At 37.3% G+C, this 19,525-nt stretch overlaps 1 protein-coding gene across 1 annotated transcript; it reads right to left on the reverse strand.

The window, feature by feature from the left end:
• Window positions 1-2,435: 2,435 nt before the first annotated feature.
• Window positions 2,436-19,264, reverse strand: LOC140159194 (uncharacterized). The gene is made up of 12 exons (XM_072182583.1): window positions 19,076-19,264; window positions 15,509-15,623; window positions 14,625-14,759; window positions 14,248-14,326; window positions 12,608-12,722; window positions 10,733-10,917; window positions 9,717-9,872; window positions 8,259-8,336; window positions 7,462-7,545; window positions 5,763-5,921; window positions 4,109-4,276; window positions 2,436-2,710 (listed from the first exon to the last, which is right to left on the reverse strand). Exons 1-12 carry the CDS (start codon window positions 19,131-19,133, stop codon window positions 2,507-2,509), a joined length of 1,536 nt encoding a protein of 511 aa, XP_072038684.1. The 5' UTR covers window positions 19,134-19,264; the 3' UTR covers window positions 2,436-2,506.
• Between the last annotated feature and the right edge of the window lie 261 nt (window positions 19,265-19,525).

Consider the following 19,525-nt stretch of genomic DNA (forward strand, 5'->3'; position numbering starts at 1 on the left):
CTGAAACTCGCCCTCCCTCTGTGAAAGATTCAGGGTGAATATCTCAGAGGGTGTATGAAATTAAAATGGACCTGCCAAATGTGCTCATTCCATTTGAAATTCATATTCCCTCTGTGAAAGGTATTTCTTACATTTTCCACAGGGGCAGTGTGGACTTTAAATGGAATGGCCCATTTAATCCAATTAGGGGCCTCCTCCAGTAATAAGTTTTTTCTCTTACTTACGCCTGTTTAAGGGATCTGTTTTGAGCGTTTCGACAGTATTTTTTGTGGGACATGAGAGCACATCAGACATGAATTGCATTCTGAATACGAAGAATGTCTTTCTGATATCAAATAATTTTCATTTTTGAAATTCACGATATAATACAAATTTTATGACAAATTATTAAAATTTGATATTTTTCACATTTTTGATATATAACAGTCCTCGAAGTAAATTTTATAAATCTAGTGATATATTCTTAAAGTGAATGTAGCTGGGAGGAAAAGCCGACGATCAATTGAAAATTTTGACCTTTCATATTGAAGATATGGATTTTTTTTTCCCAAAAAGACCTAATTTTTTTTGGTGTTTTGGGAAAAAATTCATATCTTCAATACTTTAAAGGTCAAAATTTTCAATTGATCGTCGGCTTTTCATCCCACCTACATACACTTTAAGTATAAATCATCAGATTTATAAAGTTTACTTCAAGTACTGTTAAATATCAAAAATATCAATTTTTAATGATTTGCCATAAAATGTGTATTAAATTGCGAATTTCAAAAATCAAAATTATTTAATATCAGAATGACATTCTTCGTATTCAGAATGCAATTCGATATGTCTGATGTGCTCTAATGTCCCAAAATAAATACTGTCCAAACGTTCATACCCCAGCCCTTAAGCATTCTTATTCTTCAGGATCAGTCAGCATGCTCAATCAGTCTTGCTGTACATTTTGCCAACTTTTCAGTGTACTTTTGGGATGCAATGGGCTATTCCACTTAAAATCCACACTCCCCCTGTGGAAGATTTTGAAAATATCTTCCACAGGGGGGGTATGAATTTCAAATGGAATGAGCAAATTAACAGCTCCATTTGAAACTCGCTCTCCCTCAAGGGATGATTCAGGTTGAATCTTTCTCAGACGGTGTATGAAATTCAACTGGAGCTGCCTAATTTGCTCATTACATTTGAAATTCATACTCCCCCTGTGGCAGATATTTTCAAGATCTTCCACAGGGGTAGTGTGGACTGTAAATGGAAAAACCCAATTCTATCCAAACTAAATCAAGTTGCAATGCACCAGTGTATTAAATTATAGAATATGACTATTCAACAGTTCTCTGTATACATTACTGAGATTATATATTATTACATAAGTTCTCATGACTATTTGCAGTATACTTTTATAAGAGTATAATTCTCATAAAGAATGTTCTCATGAGTCAGGGGTGTGAGCGACCTCTATTGAAAAAAGAGGATCTTTGTTCAAAAAAGAGGAAAAGCACTAAAATATGCTCAAAATGGGCTGAAAATGAAAGAAAAAGCTAAAATTTTGCCTCAAAGAAATTTCCAAAAAAGAGGAATTCAGCTTAAAAGAGGAGATTTCACACCCCTGATGAGTATTCACAGTATACTTATATGAGAGTATAATTCTTATAGAGAATTAGAAAATGTTCTCATGGGTACTTGCAGCATACTTTTATAAGAGTATAATTCTCATAAAGAATGTATGTTCTCATTGAGTATTTGCAGTACTCTTTTATGAGAGTATAATTCTTATAGAGAATGTTCACATGAGTATTCACAGTATACTTTTATGAGAGTATAACTCTTATAGAGTATGTTCTTATGACTATTCATAGTGTCCTTTATGAGAGTATAACTCTTATAGAGTATGTTCTCATGTGTATTCGCAGTATACTTTTATGAGAGTAGAATTCTTACAGAGAATATTCTCCCGAGTATTCACAGTATACTTTTATAAGAGTATAATTCTTATTGAGTATGTTCTCATGAGTATTCACAGTATACTTTTATGAGAGTATAATTCTTATTGAGTATGTTCTCATGACTATTCTCAGTATACTTCCATTAGGCCAAAAAAAAAAGTTGTTTGTTTGTCCTCCACCGCCCGCTCCTCAGATGAAGGCCTGACCAATATTTTTTTTTTCTATTTTTTTTTTTTTTATAAAAATAAGTAAAATTCAATTTTTTTTCCAGATTTGGAGTATCTCATGGTTGAAAATTAAAAAAAGTCCACCAAATCATTAAAAGACTATGACATGAACACAAATTATAACTTTAACTGCATATTAAAGAAACAAAATGTTTTTTTAAAGTCACCATGAATGATTGTAGCATTTAAGCTCTAGCAAGGTCCAGAAATACGCCAAATCCGAAAAAAAAAATTAAAAAAAAAAAAAATCCGCCCGCACGTCCTCTTTCAAAGCTGTGGAGGACAAACAAACAATTATTTTTTTTGGCCTTAGTACACTCTCATAGTGTATTATAATTCTCAAGCATGATCTGGTGACAAAGACCTAGCAGTCATACTTTGTGACAGCTTCTTCATACTTTCAGCCATCTTCTCAAACTCGCTCCACTTCTGAGTCTGGATAGAGCTCTCTATGTGTGATCGATGTTCGGCAACTTTAAGTTGTTCGTTGAGTGTATGAAATGTGGACTGAGTGCTATTGAGTTCTCTTTCTTTCGATGAAACCTGTAGGTCGAATTAAAGAATTAGTAAAACAAAATAAAAATTAGTTTTTGCTTCATTCCCACTTTACATTGACAAGGGGGTGTCATCTGTTAGCTATAAGAATTGATTTGAAAATGCACCCCTATTAACAAGTATGACAGGCATCATCTACCATAGCAATAGATGAATACAATTTTGACTATACCGCCCTGCACTACAACGTTCAAGCGGTACCGATGCATTGAACCATAGATATCAAAGAAAGGCTGACCACTCACACCTGTAAGATAAGTATCTTTGAAAAGAGCGGTATTGTATTCAATCTATGTTTACTGACATACACAGGTGATTAATGCAATCTGCTTGTAGTGCAGGGTGGTCTATTCAAAAATTGTATTCATCTATTGCTATGGTAGTTAATCCTATTATGACGTCACTTCTACGGGGTACACCCAAAACAAGTATTGGCATTATAGGGCTGTTGTCGACAAGGCTGTTATCGACAAAACAATTTTCCTGATTGTCGACAAGCATAGACCAATTGTTGACAAAAAAATTGTCATTAAACATCCTGGCTGCTGTGTTGGTGTTCTTTGTTTCACATGCACCTGTTCAAGCCAAGTATGTCTGCACAATTATGAGGCATTCAAGAAGGACATACAAGCTTGCACAGGTGTGCAGCAAACAAAGAGCATCAACTAAGCAGCCAGGATGTCTCGACACCTCCAACTTGTGACTTTACGCTCATTTCGTGGTAGCAGGTCACATATTGTATGATACTTGCCATACCGGTATTCCGATGAGGCAGGCACAAATTGTTACAAATTTTATGGTCCGGTTCAGTCAGGGATTTTCACCACAAGTCTGTTTGGGTCTCAATTTATAATTTATTCAGGAGGGGAGGGGGGGTAATTTTCATTTGGGGTATGCACACACACCCCCACAGGTAAAAAGTTGCAGTAAACAAAATAAGCCGACCACTGCCATGTATGGGGATCACTGTTACATCATTTGACTTTGAGTTTTGACCTGTGACCTTCGTAGTGACCATGCACAGGCAGTCTGGCACATTGCATACTGCAAGTACAGTGTTGGGGTGAGCAGGTTTGATGGCTTGGAGGAAATGGCGGGCAGGGAAAGAAAATACTTATTTTCTCAGGTTGGGTTTGCATTACATTTTATGGGGAGCAGTCAAGCCAGGGAAGAAACAAATTTGCCTGCAAAGTTTTATTACACTTGGCAGGAAAAGTAAGGAATTCAGAAATCCATACATGTAATTTCTGGGATAGCCTAGGAAGGGGAAATTTGGCTTTCCTAATTTAAGATATTGTGGTATCTATCTTTTGTGGGAATTTGTCTTATCTTTCAAGGAACTAAAACATTTTTTTCAGGCCCTGCCCTTTGGGTGATACACTATACCTGTTTTTGCAGGTCGGCAACATGGTCCACAAGCAGCATTTTATCTCGCCGTAACTGTGCATTCTCATGTTCTGATGAAGTATACCGTGCCTCCACCTCTGCCAGTTTGCTGCGTGTTGTGTTATGGCCTAAGGAAGACGTTGTGTTTAATTGTTCTTGTTTTACCAACTGAAATTCAAAGAATGACACTAATTACTATAACAGTAGTCTTTGAGTGTTATATATGATTAGGATCCCATGAATATAATAGTATACAAAAATTGACTGCTATGAGGGGCATGGTCAAAATTATAGGCCCAAGGTGATCTCAAAACCATGCTATGACCCAAGGCGCAGAGCATGGTTTTGAGATTACCTATAATTTTAACCATGTCCCGAATATAAAGCAGTCAATATTTGTTTTATATACTGAATGGATGTATATGGATGTTGCGATTGTGCAGTTTGATCGAGACGCATGTGACCGGTCAATAATTCATTTCCATGACCGGTCAATAGTTCATTTTGAGGGCATAGCTAATTCAATGACCATACTTTCAACCAATCTGATGACAGGAATCTATAAATGAAGTATATAATTCCAGCTTTAGACCAAATGTCACATTATTGCATGTATCATTCACTGCATTTAAATCCTGGCCCCAACTCAACACAAATGTTGACAACCATGAGAGTTACCAAATCTTTCAAAGGCCCCTTTTGCAATGAATTTTCATCAAATTTACCCCCCTTTTTCATGCAAAATCAAGGACAAAATTTGGCCCAAAACAACCCCTTTTTGTGGTTTTCAAACACCCCTTTTCAATGATTAGAATTTCAAACCCCCCCTTATCAATGACACTAAATATTGACATAAAATTTTCGGATTTTCTCAAGTACCCCTTTTATTCAAATTTTGCAGACAGTGCAAATTAAATACCCCTATTTTGCTGATTTCACAGTCAAATTTCACGGACAGTGCAAATCAAATACCCCCTATTATGCCAATTTTGCAGTCCTTGCTGCTGGTAAAAAATTACCCTTTTTCCGCGCAATTTGGTAACTCTCATGGTTGTCAACTTTTGTGTTGAGTTGGGCCGGGATTTAAATAAATATGGCTTGACAACTAAATCATGCACCTCTAGGGTGGTGCTAGCAATACAGGTTCTAACTCATGATTCGAAGGTTGCCGGTTCAAACCCCTGCCACGCTATTGTGTAGGTGTGTGGGAGGATGTGCGTGTAAAGGTGTTATTCTTTGGTTCATCTCAAACTCGGTAGTGACATTAATGCTTTTACGTGGGTTGCGCTGCAAGCGTGCTGCCAAACCGCTCTTGTACGTGTGCGTGTACGCTCTGCTTGATGAACTTAACATGCGCGATTTGATACTGCGACCGGCGAAATACGCAATTACATGTACGTCACAAACGAATTTGAGGTGAACCAATGTATAGTGTCAGGTCCAGTGGCGGCGCTACAGGGGGCATTTGCCCCCCCAAATATTTTTCTTGCACCCCCCACTTTTGAGGCAAAACCCCCAAATCACGTAAATTTCCACTTTTGCAGCAATTTTGCATAAAATTTGCCCCCTGAAATTCACTTAGCCCCCAATAAAAAATTCCTGGTGCCACCACTGGTCAGGTCAACATCATAACTACAATCATGTCATTATTTACCTGGCCCATGAGATGCTCTACCCTGTCCCTTTCACGTTTCAGTTCATCTTTGGTCTGGTCCAACTCATACTTGAGCTGTTTACCCTGTTCCTTCAAACTCACTGATTCCGTTATAGTGTTGGCATGACGCTCATCACGATTCTCACGCAGACCTCTTTCCTGTTGAGAATTACAATTGGCAGATTTGTTACAGAAATAAATGAACACACCTTTGTAACTCAACTTTGACCTTTGCAATTCAACTTAGACCATTAGTCGAAACAACTTTGACCATGGAATTTTTGTTTTGTTTTTTTCCTTATACTAAAAAATAACAGTTAATTATACAATATCCCTTTGTACAAAACTGACTATAGCTGCAATGTGTTTTTTTCTTTAATTGAAGAACTTTATTTTGTTGCTATTTTCATCAAATATCTTGAATTACTCTGTCCGAACAAATTGTCCGATTTGAATTTTGATGAATGCTCATGAAAATTTATTTTCTATGTCGCAAAATCATCAATTTCATGTTCCCCGCCAGATATACCAATACCGTAAAAACTTGATAAGTAAGAATATGTGCTTACTATCAAGCACTTTTGAAAACATGAAATTGTACCAAAGTCTGGCACTTTACCAAGTGAGCTAATGGGGTTGAGACACAAATTTGCAGGTTTACTTGTTCGTATATGTGACACGATCAAGGGAAATGAGTCGGATGTCGCTAATATTGATTTTGAGATATTGACAAAGAAAGTGTTAAAATTCTTTTGTTTTATATTGTTTTCAGCGATTGATAAATTGACGTAACTTCACAAATAAAAGTCGTATCAACATGGGGTTTTCAGTTTCTGAAAGCTCTAAATGTCCTCTTTAGAAACATATGTAAAACTCATTTTCGACCAGGGCTGACATGTGACTCACCCTCCTTGATCATGTCACATATAACTGTGTATCGATGATTTGCTCAAAACCCTTTACACTTTTGTGGATGGGAATCTTCATGTTTGCATGTTTCAAAAGCGCTCGATAGTAAGCAGTACTAAGCACATATGCTAACTATCAAGTTTTTACGGTATAACGTGATATCTTTTCCATTTGCAATAGACCTCAATGTAATTTGGCCTGTGCATTTGAGAAAGGAGTTTGTACATGCCTCTGCAAGTTGTAGACCCGAGTGAGAGAGAGAGTATGATGGAGTAGAGCGGTCTGAGTGGTAAATCTTAACTTAACACAATTGTGTATAGAACAAGTAAGGCACTTGAAATGTGTTGTAGGTTTCAGCTTGCTGGCAAATAATACTTTGTTCATAAATCATTTCGATAACTTTTTCTTCATCTGCACTGGTTCATACCGTTTACCTGACTCCATCTTGTATCGGAGTGCATTATATCTTGTGTGTGAGTGAGTTACATCTTGACTCCACTATATTAACTTTGAATGTGTTCAAAACTATATAGAACTAAAATTAATAATAGGTCACCCAAATAAGCTTTTAGCCAATGAGGATTCTCAAAAGTAAAGGGTATTCTCTTTATTAGCCAATCATATTAATAGTTAATTAATTAATATTCATCTGATTCAGTTTCCAATATCTCAAAATCAATATTAGCGACATCCGACTCATTCCCCTTGATCATGTCACATATATAATCGTCTATGGACAAGCAAAAATATCTTTTTTTGTGCTTAATAGTAATAGCTTCTTGCTTCCTACCCTTTCAAGTTGTTTCTGTAACTCCAGGACTTGTGAGCCAAGAAGAGCATTCTCTTTCACCAAATTGTTGACATCATCTGATATCTAGAAAACACAAAAACAATCAATGAAAAACACATTCATATCAAAGAATTTGGACAACTAAGGTCAATGACTGCTTTACATTTTGATTTGGACTGTGGAATATCTCTCTATAACCTGTTCTATAGACGAATCCAATGAGCCAAGTCATGGTCAGGATTTGGTCGGCCATCTTTGGGTAGCCGCTAGCACCAACCTGGTGTTTTGAGCGCCCCATTGTGCAAATAAAAGCCGCCGAACACCTAGAGAAGATGCAAGGACGAGGAAGGTTAATAGAATAATATATACAATAGAGATAATTCCGAGGTAATCCCGTCGCATCTATTCATACATAGTCCTTTTGTTCGCAAGTACATCCATTTGAAGCGTTTGATATGGTGTAGTTAATCCAATTATTATGTCACTTCAACAGCGAATAGACCATGTAGAAGATGTGTGTTTTGCCGAAGGGAATTATAGGGCCTATTGTGTCGTAAACTTTAATCATTCTTTTGTCTACCTGTGTTTTCGCGGAAGGTGTAAAACGGGTGATGGAATGCAGTTTAAAATTTCCGACAAGGCCGAATCATTTCACATTTCGGGTGCATTGTAGCCGACGGCTACCCAACTAAAGGCTGCTAGTCAGGTGTAGGAATGCGTGGATTTGGATTCGTCTATAACATGATGCAAACATCTGCAAATTGACTTTAAAACATTCAAAATGTCCATGTACAAACCTTATTCTTGAGGAAACGATCCTGTTCTGCCGTCAGCTCAGACTCCTTAAGTTTCTGTTGCAATAATCTCACTTGATCCTGTGATAAAACCATGGAAATTAATTCTTAATTAAATTCTTAAACATTGTTTTTTTTACTGTAATGTTAACATAAAGTCAATCAATCGATAAATATACAAATCAAGGGGAAGAAAATGCATGATTAATAAGACACCACAGCCAAATTTGTTTCATCTTTGGATCCACCATCGATGCTGCTTCCAATGCTTATATTAAAGCCATATTGTAACATTTGCTGAGGAGGACGCCCTCAATATTTTTCAAAATTCTATTTTTTACACAATTATAATGTATGTTATTAAACTAACATACCCAGCAAAAATCAAGACTCTACAATCAACGAAAAAAGTCTTGGAACGCTTGCGTATAAATAACGGAAAACTGTCACCCCCTCTCCCCCGTGCAATGTTGAGAAATACCAAAGTCTTCAGCGGTTTCCCAATGTGGTCCAACATTGATTGATGGGGAGAGGGGAAGGGTAAATCATTGTTGTAGATGTCATGCTTGTTCCCAGGCAAAATATACGTCATTTCCATGATCATATGAAATTCTGCACGGAATTTCGACAGAGTGTACCAAGCGTTCCAAGGACTTTTTTCGTAGATTGTAGGTGCTATAGTTTAGTCAAAATCCGAGATTTTGAATAAAACGCAGGAACCATTGTTTAATTGTTATGATGGAAATATTAGTCAAACACATACTCGATGTTCATAACACGGTACATACATGGCGTGCGGGAGACTCAACACACATCAAAGGACCGTGGCGTAGCATGACAACATCGCGTGCTGGTAGTAAATTCCAATTTATCTGACAGTAAAAGCTAACATTTAATGGAAAAGAAATACTAATCTATTTTTATGGAAATGTTACAACATGGCTTTGATGAGCAATCAACTATACCATTATTCACCCTGTTGTGACAATGACATCCATGCGTTGAAGCAGCTGTTGTTTGTCTTGGAACGCTTGAATCCACTCCTGTAGTAGCTGTTTTGCTCGCGCATCTTTGCAGCGTCTTTAAGTGTGTATGTGTACACCAGCGATCTTAGACTGTGCCCAATGAAATGCGCACTGATGTCACTGCCATGTCAGGGTGAAAAATGGTATACACTATTTTGCAAAGACCTGTCACACTGGCCGACCGATGGCGTAAAAAATCATGTCTGTGTCATGCAATGCTACGCAGATTAGATTGATTGGCAATTTGGCGAATGAAGTGTTGTTGACATGATTCAATTATCCAATCAGAACCCGACTTCATGTTTATGCCATAAACTGCGCCTTGTCTTTAGTAACTTAGTCTAGTTGTGAGTATGACTTGGGCCTAACCCTAATATCTCACACAGCCTTGTCTTTAGTAACTTGCATCTAGTTGTAAGTATGACTTGGGCCTTACCCTAATATCTTGTACAGCCTTGTCTTGAATAGAAGCGGTACTAGAGTAGTATTTCTCCTCTAATTCTTGGTACTGTGTCTGCGACTTGAGTAACTCTGCCCTCTTTTCTTCAAGAAGTATCTGAGTCTGTTTTAATCTCTCACTCTTTTGATCCAACTGTTATGAAAACAAACAAATACATTATTAACTATTTAATTATTATTATCATTTTATCTGTTTTCATAAAAAAAGGTTCTTGCATTACTCTTGAATCCACTCCTGGAGCAATTCCACTCTTGTCACTTCCTCGATCTCCACCTTTTTCTTTCTATCTCCTCCAGAAGTTACTGGTAGTATTAATAGAATCGTGTTAAAATTGCAATTTGGCTCAATTATGTAGTTTTATTCCCTATTTTTGTCTGTATCTCAATTTCACAATTGCTGTCTTTGGTCTTGTTTGACCAGAAGCTAACAGATTGTGTGGCATATCTACAAGCATGCATGCTTCTCAAAGAGTTTTTTTTGACGGAAGAGATGAAAGGCAGACACTGCCAGACACCCTCTACAAAAACATTGCGTATAATGCTTGTAGATGAAATTCTATGGTATAGCATTTTTACATTGGTCAAACGATAGTATTCTTGATGAGAAGCAAATATGAAAATGGCCGCTTTCTCTACTGTGCTAAAATACAGGTAATGCTTGACACTGCTGACCTCATTTATGTAATTCCAGGAGAAAGGTTACCTGTGTGTTTATTGCCATACATTGTGTATTCACCGGGATGTACACTGATGGGGAACATACTGGTGTTAACCAGTTTCAAGTGGAAAATAACCAGCTTTTTTACTCTGGCATTATCCTACCTTTTGAAGGATAAATTCCAGAGAAATACCAGCGATAAAGATTAGTCAGTATTAGCACGCAAATGCAGGGAGACAGCTTTTTTTACTGGGCTTTTTAATCCCTAAACCAGAGTATTCCGGCTATTTTACTCCCAATAGAAAAACACAAATCAGACCAATCAATTTGATTACCTGTGCTTTGATAATCTGTATTTGGTGCTCAGCATTAGTCAGTGATGTGCTGCCCTTATCCAATTCATTTCCAGCCTGCATAATCTGTGTCTCCTTATCTGATATCTCTCTCTGTAGCATCTCATTTTGCTTTTTTAACTGGACAATCTCTTCAACCAACAGTTTCTTTTCTCTGCTGTGATTATCTGCAAAAACAGACAAGAAATAAGGGGGTTTTACCATACATAAATCATGTTCATGTCTAGACTGCAGAACTCAGTTTTCAATGATAGCATAGTCCGCCACACAGTGTCATCCCCCGATATCTTCATGGCAGAAATCGCCATGGTAGGTTGAATCCACAGCCACGCATGGCCATTTTGTTCCAACCTGTTTAATAGTTTTGAGACGCATAATGAGCCGAGGGACCTGGTAATTGACCTCTCTGTGTGTGAGTGAGCATGTATACGCCATGAGGTCATCTGCTTTTAGACTGCCTCCACGAGTGAGTGCAGCTAGCCTACGCTGCGCTCTAGTTCGGCAAATATAAAATCAGAATTTTTGTCAGTTTTTGAGCTCAATACGCACGCTTCTATCTCAATACGCAAGCTAACGACTATCATATTCTTTCAACACATGTTCAAGTGCAAGGAAAAAATATGGCTTCTTTATAATAAAAATATTACGGGAGATATTCATCATTTTCTACCCCGGTATCCAAAGATTTATCGTCTGAATATCAAATCATGCATAGCACATTCACGTGTATCGATCCTGTGTATTCATTTTAGTGTCTCTGCTGTACAATGTAATTATTAACCAGGCGATGTCGGTGTGCATCATTTATCTGTTGGCCATTTGATGACTATCCTTTGAAGACTAAGTTTTTATCATTATATCCTTTGTTAAGCAGTTTCAGACAATAACTTGGGATTATGGGGGCAGAGATTATCATTTGAATCCTTTCAAGACCACTGAAGCATAGTCAATGACACTGGCACAAAATTAATTTTAATCATAACACACAAATTTTGTGTACTTCCACTGCCATACAATGCCCAAGGCAATGCATGCTCATACCTTTGGGCGACGCTTAATGGACAATATTCAGAACAGCTCCCCATTTCACCCCTGGGTAGACAGAAGCAAGTGAAATTAAGTACCTTGCCCAAGTGCACAACACGATGGCACCATGGCTCAAACTCCAGAGCCCATACCGTTCACCACCATGTAACCAAAAAATACCTTGGTAAAACAAGGGTTAATGAGACCCTATGGAAGATCCTCTAACCATAGGAAATCTCAAACATATACTTAATTCAATATTTTGTTGCAATTTTTGATATCTTGTCCCTCCCCCTTCAGAGATAATATTGCCAAAGTTTAATAGGAATATGTACAGGTATCTCAGGGAGCTGATCCTGGCTGCGATGATTATTATTATGTGTAGGCTACTTAAGGTTTTGTGCCTGTATAGAGCTGCATCCCTTGGTCAGCAAATTTCTGTAAAGGGCCATTTATCTTATGTAATTGCACTATATAAATTGTCGGGTGCATTACATAGTGACAGATCTATACATTACGGTAAAATCCAGAGTGACGGATGTTGAGATTTAAAAAAAAATGTGAAATCCATAGTGACGGATAACTTGGCAATCTGTTACATATGTGAGATGTACTTTCAAAGGTCTACTTTTAATAGACATGTGAATTGCTGAACATTAATGGCAATTTTATAATCTATGCCCAACACAATTCACCTACTCAACGTTTTCCCGATGCCAATTTCTTTATAAATTTGCGATCGACATCCGTCACTATGTAATACACCCCGGGTTTGACATCCGTCACTACGTAATGCACCCGACGAAATATGTGGCTTTTTTTCCTTCTTACCTTGCAGTAATTTAAGCTTTTCATCCAGTCTATCCTTTTCATGATTGACAAAATCCAAATTAGATTCCTTGCGTTGCACCTCTAGATGAAGACTATCCACATCGCTCTGCAAATTCTGCCAAAGATATATACAAATGTGTCATTTGACAAAGACAATTTTGTCGTCTGCATCACACACTGTGGTATCTCAAAAGGCTGCCTTTTGTAAATTTTTTTTTATAATCATCTAAATTTGTGATATAATAGATTGTAAGTTGACTTGATATATCAATTTTGAAGTAATATCACACTATTACAATCCCATGTTGATTCATAAAAGAAAGGAGCATACTGAAACTTAATAACAATATGAAATACAACAAGGATAATAAAAATCACCCAAGGCAGCCTTTTGAGATCGATACAACGTACAGTATGTGATGCAGACGATGAGTTGTTTTTACCTGAAAGTCACATAATCAGCCAAACTGCATAACAATGCATGTACTTCAAGTACACCAATTGGTAAAATCAGGAGGGTGAGAGTTCGTAAGGGCAATGCCAGGTCGAATGGTTACAACAATGCTGGACTTGAGATACACACACTAACGCATGCATGTTCGTCAACTACCGCTTTAGTCTCCTCCGCCTTCGCAGAACGCTGTAGTTTGATTTTACTATGTGGAGTGACTGGAATCACACATGGCAGAGGAGAATACTAGCTGGTCAGATGGTCTAATCAAGCATACCTCAACAATCACCATCAGATTTCATTAAGGTTTTCATTCTAATTTAAAATAAATTATAATTTCTTTTTATCAGTATTGGAATTGAAGTGTAATGGCTTGGTAGACATCAGATCAGCAGTACAGATGAATAAAGACTAATTAAGGATCAATTTCTATAGCAAATTGGTAAAAATGAAAAAAAAAAAGTCTGAGTAACTCATTTCAGATCTGGCTTGGGGCCTAATATTTCATGGGCTTGTAGAGTGGCATTTAAAATATGCCTTTGTTGATTTTTTTACAAAGGACACCATATTTTGGGTACTACTTATTCAGTGTTAGAAATGCAGGGTCAGAAATTTGCAGTCAAGTGCAAGAATCCTTTTGGATTCTCCCAGTGGAATTTTGCAAGAATCCATGGATATGGATTCTCGCCATATAACTTTGCATGATAATAATGTTCCTGTATGATGGTCTTGAAGAAACCAGTTTACCCATGCCGAGAATGGTCGCATCCGTAAGATGATTTTTAAGGTCATGACCTGGGAGGTCATTGCCATGCGGTCTTTGATCGGCATGCATTGGTTTTCCATGCATTTATAATATGTGCTAGATGAAGAGGTAAACATTAATTAGTGGTTTGCATATTAAGGATAACAAACTTTAATTTTTTTGTAATTTTTTCCAATTGTTTTTCAAATTAACTGTGAATGATCCTAGCACTTCACTTCAGAATAGGTCCAGTGGTTCTCCAAAGGCGCCGACAACTTTGGAAAAGAAATAAGATAAAAATTTAAATTTGTTTTCCTTTTTTTTTTTTTTTTTCCAGAAAATCGGAGTACTCCGATTTTCGGGGGTTTAAAACTCGGGAAATCGGAGTAACTCCGCGAAAATCGGAGTAGTTGGCAGGTATGTATTCAGAATAAACTAACATACCTTGAGCGTTCCAATCATACGTGATGCTTCCTCTGTCATACGAGGTTGCAGATCCGTTGCTTTCTTGGCTTGGTCTCGCGTAAAAAAAAGTAGTTAAGGTTTCATAACTAGAAATTAATTCAAATGTATTTTTAAAAAATTCTCAATAGCAATAGTCAGTTAATTTCATAATAATATTAGGATTGAGTAAGCATCGATGGTTGCTCAAAAGATTGAACTAATTTGGTTCTACTGCATGCCTCAGGCAATATGCATATAAATCTCCAATTTGGCCTCAAAATTCTTGGAGAGAAAATTCGTGAGATTAACTTCTTGATTTTGGTTTTTACAAAAATGTTACATGTGCATGGAAAAACAATCATAACCAATAAGGATATAGATAATTGGCCTCCAACTCCAAGAAGTATATCTGTTGTTGCAGATTCTTGATATACTCTGCCTCAAGACTGTTAGAATAACTTGCTGTTACACTGCTTTTCGTTGTAGCTCCCATGGTTCCTTGCATAGTTTTCCTGCAAAAGAAAAAGTTAAAATTTGCAGATAGAAACTTGCTGATAACAAAATGTCTGCCTGGATATAAAATTAAGTCACAAACTTGTTTACTTGTACATTATTAACTCCTGAGAACTACTGTCTTTCCTACAGTGTTTCCGATTGGTTTATAACAAAATACATTTACCTGAGTGACCAATTAAAATACAGCTTCTGGATATTTAAGCTCAATCCTCTTCAGTCCTTATTTTGCTCGAAAAGTCTAGCCAAGAATTTGCTCACCGATAGCTTCACATGCTAAGCTACAGACTATTGCATTCAAAATCTAGTCAGATTCGGTGAAGCATGACACTGTGTAAAGCAATGGCAGTTTTGAAGTAAACACAGCCGATCACGACAGGCAATCACATCAAAATGTAACATTATGATTAAGGGGTGATGTACCGCTTTTGGCTTCTACCTTTAAAAGCATGTAAGCTACATTGATACTGATGCCACCAATAGAATGGGAAGATTTGCCCCTTCATTTTGCATACCACTTTGTCCAATTTTTTCTCATTTCTTCACAAAATGCAAAAAAATGCAATTGGTGTAGTACCCCTTAAAAGAATAAATAATCTCCGTTGCAAAAAATTGCACCGCTGTCCGCCCGAAACACGATAGCAACGCACTCTAGCTCGAAGAGAGTTCTTGAGTAATCCTTATCATGTAACTGATTGGCTTAATAAATCATAAGTCTTCTTGTATCCAATCATTAGGCTGCACTTACGTGTTATTAAAGGTGGGCGCTAGATTCGCTGAAGTATTAGTACTCCGTCTAGAACTTGTCAAATTGCCTAAACTACCACTCCGTCTCATTGAGCTAGAGATGCCAAATGCTGGACCTGCAATGCAATGAAAATTGATTAATTAGCTATTCAGTTACATACCAGACCTATCAATGGTCATGTGGGAAAAAAATCTAAGGCTCTCACAGGTACCCGAGTTCCTGCCCGTCCTAGGCCTACATGTACCCGGGTCAAAATTCACGGGTCAAAGTACCTGAAAAACGCCCAAAAAAAAGTTATAGGCCCTGAATTACTTGATATTCAAGATTGGAAACCAGAGAAAATTTTTTTTAATTAAGTTTTTTTTTCAAAGTTGGATGAAGTTGAACATTTTAATTAGGTACTTAATTGCTTCTATTAAACAGCTAGCAATACATACTACGGTAATGCAATGTGTCCCTGCCTGTTCAATAGAAGCAAAATTAATGTACCGGTATACAACTTGATTCCAACCTTGAATAACAAGTAATTTAGGGCCTATAACTTTTTTTTTTTCAATTTTTGTAACAAAAAAAAAATTTCTTTGTACTTTCGGGTACCCGGAGTCCCGCCCGAAAATTCAATCAGGTACCCGAGTACATAATTATCTGTTTGGTGAGAACCCTAAAAAATCCATTTACTGGAAAGAGCTTCTTAAGAGCGAAGATAAATCTATACTCAATCGCTGAGCAGCGAGTGATTGGTATTTGACCAATGAGGTAGTCCTGCCAGCAAGACTTCAGTCTTTATCATAAACATAATGACATCTACTGACCTAGGTACGACGAGTTACAGTTACTGGAACTAACCAATGAGGTACAGTAGCACACTTTTTCCAATGCCACAAAAAGCTCTAACGCATTGTCTTAAATCCAATTGCTATCGCTCTGCGGCGCCAGTATGAAGATTTATACAGCTTGTGAGCTTGTACTGTTAACCCTGGGAATGGAGTAAGCTTAACTTGGCAATTATTTTAATTTTAATATGGAACCATACTATAGGATGGTTAAATTTTCCACACAAATTCAATGGACTGCGGAAACGAACTTGCCCATAGAAAACATCAACGGATATGTCATGAGTATACGTACAAGAACCTAAGTCACTTCAGTTTTCCAAATTTGGATCATTTTCATTGAAAAATCTGACAAAACAAGCTAGGCTGCAGTTTGACTGAGCATTAGCCTTGATGATTTCCAATGAGGCCGCGACTAAGGTCACATGATTGCATAGTCTTCACCGCAGCCAGTTTGGTTCCGCTCCATCCGCCTGTTTGTGTGGAAGGAGCGGAACCAAACTGGCTGCGGAAACACTACTTTGATCCATCTGTGTGAAAATCGTAATTTTGCTAGTGCCTTAGACTTCATAGGGCCATATTTCTTTTCAAAATACCTCATTTGTAAGGATTTTTTTAAACAAATGGGATCAAATGATGCTCAACAACTACCGGGTAATACCTTTGTACAGGAGCCAAGCGTTGTTAATCGGTGATGAATCCACAGTCCAGTAGCATATACGCGTACACAAGGTTACGCGTGCATAGTGTCCGAATAATCAGACCCAGAACAAAATATTAATTTCTGACATGATCCTGTTCTGGGTCTGAACTGTTTCTATTCGAAATCTTGATGGCAAAGTGGACAAAAGAAGCACATGGTCCTACTTCACAGTTTTTTAATCCCCTATTCATGTTGCGTGAATCACTCTATTGTGGACCATCCTTTTGATACTTGAGTATTAAGACAAGCGGAACAGTTTTGAGAGACCCTCTGTCTACCTCTCTGTTAGGCTAATGAAAGTTGACTCCCAGTTTCCCGTTACCCGACTCGGTCAGAAAAAATGCCGATCAAATATTTCATTATTTTCCATTATTTCATTATTTCACATTTTCAAGTTTTTAAGAAAAAAGGATAGTTTTAATGTCATCTTTCACGTCCGACACGTATTTTAAGCACTTTTACGCCGACCCTGACCGGCCCGAATAGTCTTTGCAAACGCTGGGTTAAACTACGTGGTAAAATGGCGATATCGTAGGGCGCATTTACTGGAGACTAGGAATTCCCTGCATCTAAGTTTCTCCTACCACTAAATGGATAGACCGAACACAAAGAGAGGCAGCCAAGTTCAGCGAGGAACCAGCGTATGAACAAATATGAAAGCATTTCTACGTGCACTATGTAGGAAGCGCTATATATAGACAACATCAAAATAAATAAAATAAACAAAATTTGAAGTCAAATTTATTCTGCTTTTCTTACAAATATTTATGTATTTAATAAAATAAACTTATAAATAAAATGATTTATTTGTCAATTTCTTGCATGGTTGTTTTATTATTAACACGTGCACCCTGTGATGATTTTTACCAGCAACCTCCAGTTTGTGCAAGTAGACAAACTAATTTCCGTATAAATATTGCTTCCAAAGATGTGCTAGTGGAGAGTAAGTTTGGTTTGTAAAAAGTAGTGTGCGATAGAACACACAGACACCGTGTATTTATATGGAAAAGTGGTTCTCCAAAGACTATCATGGACTTCTGGTGCTTTCATATGTTGCACAACCTATAGGTTAATTTGAAGATTCCAAAGAAGATGTGCTTAATTAAAATTTGTTTTGAAGTGAAGCATGGTCATTACTAACTATACTTTATTATTTTATTTGGGCCTCAAAACATAGCATTCCGTATAATTAACTTTGCACCGATAATGAAAGTTTGAATGAATAATGAATAATGAAACAGTCACCTACCCAGTCATGAAAAACTATGTAAACGGGAAACTGGGGATCAACTTTCATTAGCCTTAGTAAACAAACGAGGAGCGCCGAATAGGAAAGTCAGCGTAATAGTACGGCACTGGCGTGCGTGAGACGCAGCACGCGATGTGAGCTTACAAAATTCGTCATGCTTGGAACGTAAACACTCTCTTATGTTGGCAGTAGCACTAGCAGCTAAACATTACCGCTAGTTTTAATGCTGATCAACAGAGAAATCATTGACCTTCTTGTTTAAAGGTTGAGTGGCAATGATGAACGGATATTCAGAATGAAAAAAAAAAATCATGAGAATTAAAAGATCTTAGCTTGTTTTCGTTGACATTGTTGAAAGGGATTCATTTGAATCATGTTTTCACTGTTATTCATCACCGATTAACAACTCACATCCGGTGCGTCTGCGTGGTTTACTAGTGGTTAGGGTAGGATTAGGGTTTGGATTAGTGTTGGGATTTGTTTGGTATTCTCTTACACGAAGGATACACCTGTATTTTAGCTACTAGTACTACAGTATCTCGAGAGTCGAGTCCAGCTACTCGACCCGACTCGCCCTTAAATACTTCAAGGCTTAGCCAAACTCATGCGCAGGGAGTATGAGTTTCAAATAGAATGAACAATTGACATGATTGAGTAACTTCCCTTGGAAATATTGACATCTGCTCAGTAGGCTGCAATGGAAGATATCTAGGTAAAGAAGATACATGAGATATGCAAAACGATATCGTGTAAATCGCAATGCAAAATAACTTTAAGCTTACCTGATGCTGATTTCGACGGACTGTTTTTGAACCGAGCCATGCTAGAAATTGACGACATTTTCACAACTCTGACACCCTTTAGATGTGATAAAAAATGTACAGTCTAAAATATGAGACTAAAAACAACTCATAAACCTAACCAGATTCTGAGATTAAATGGCAAAATTCCGAGTCTAAAATTCTGTTACCGATGACTTTTAGACGCCAGCGTCCAGCGTTGTTGGCAACACGATAATTGGATTCTTTAACAAACACTTGTTTGGACGTTAAATTTCCGAACATCGGCCATTGCGTCGATCATTATCGTGTTGTGTAAGAGATTGTTATGTTTACCAACAGCATAAAAGTCAAGTTGCCACTCAAATGTAATCATATGTCAGTTTTATTATTTTTTTGCTTCCCTGGCCCAGGGGCTGCATTGTCCCAAATATTTTAATATTTATCCAAATG

The sequence above is a fragment of the Amphiura filiformis genome, chromosome 8 (assembly GCF_039555335.1).
Source record: "Amphiura filiformis chromosome 8, Afil_fr2py, whole genome shotgun sequence".
NCBI lineage: Eukaryota > Metazoa > Echinodermata > Ophiuroidea > Amphilepidida > Amphiuridae > Amphiura > Amphiura filiformis.

Bases quoted from the DNA above. Each gene is read 5' to 3' on its own strand.
- LOC140159194 (XM_072182583.1), bottom strand. From the start codon at position 19,133: ATGTCGTCAATTTCTAGCATGGCTCGGTTCAAAAACAGTCCGTCGAAA. The intron at 7,546-8,258 runs GTTTGTACATGG...TGTGTTTTCTAG, and splicing joins ATCGTTTCCTCAAGAATAAG to ATATCAGATGATGTCAACAA. The intron at 4,277-5,762 runs GTAAATAATGAC...TTTGAATTTCAG, and splicing joins TAGAGCATCTCATGGGCCAG to TTGGTAAAACAAGAACAATT.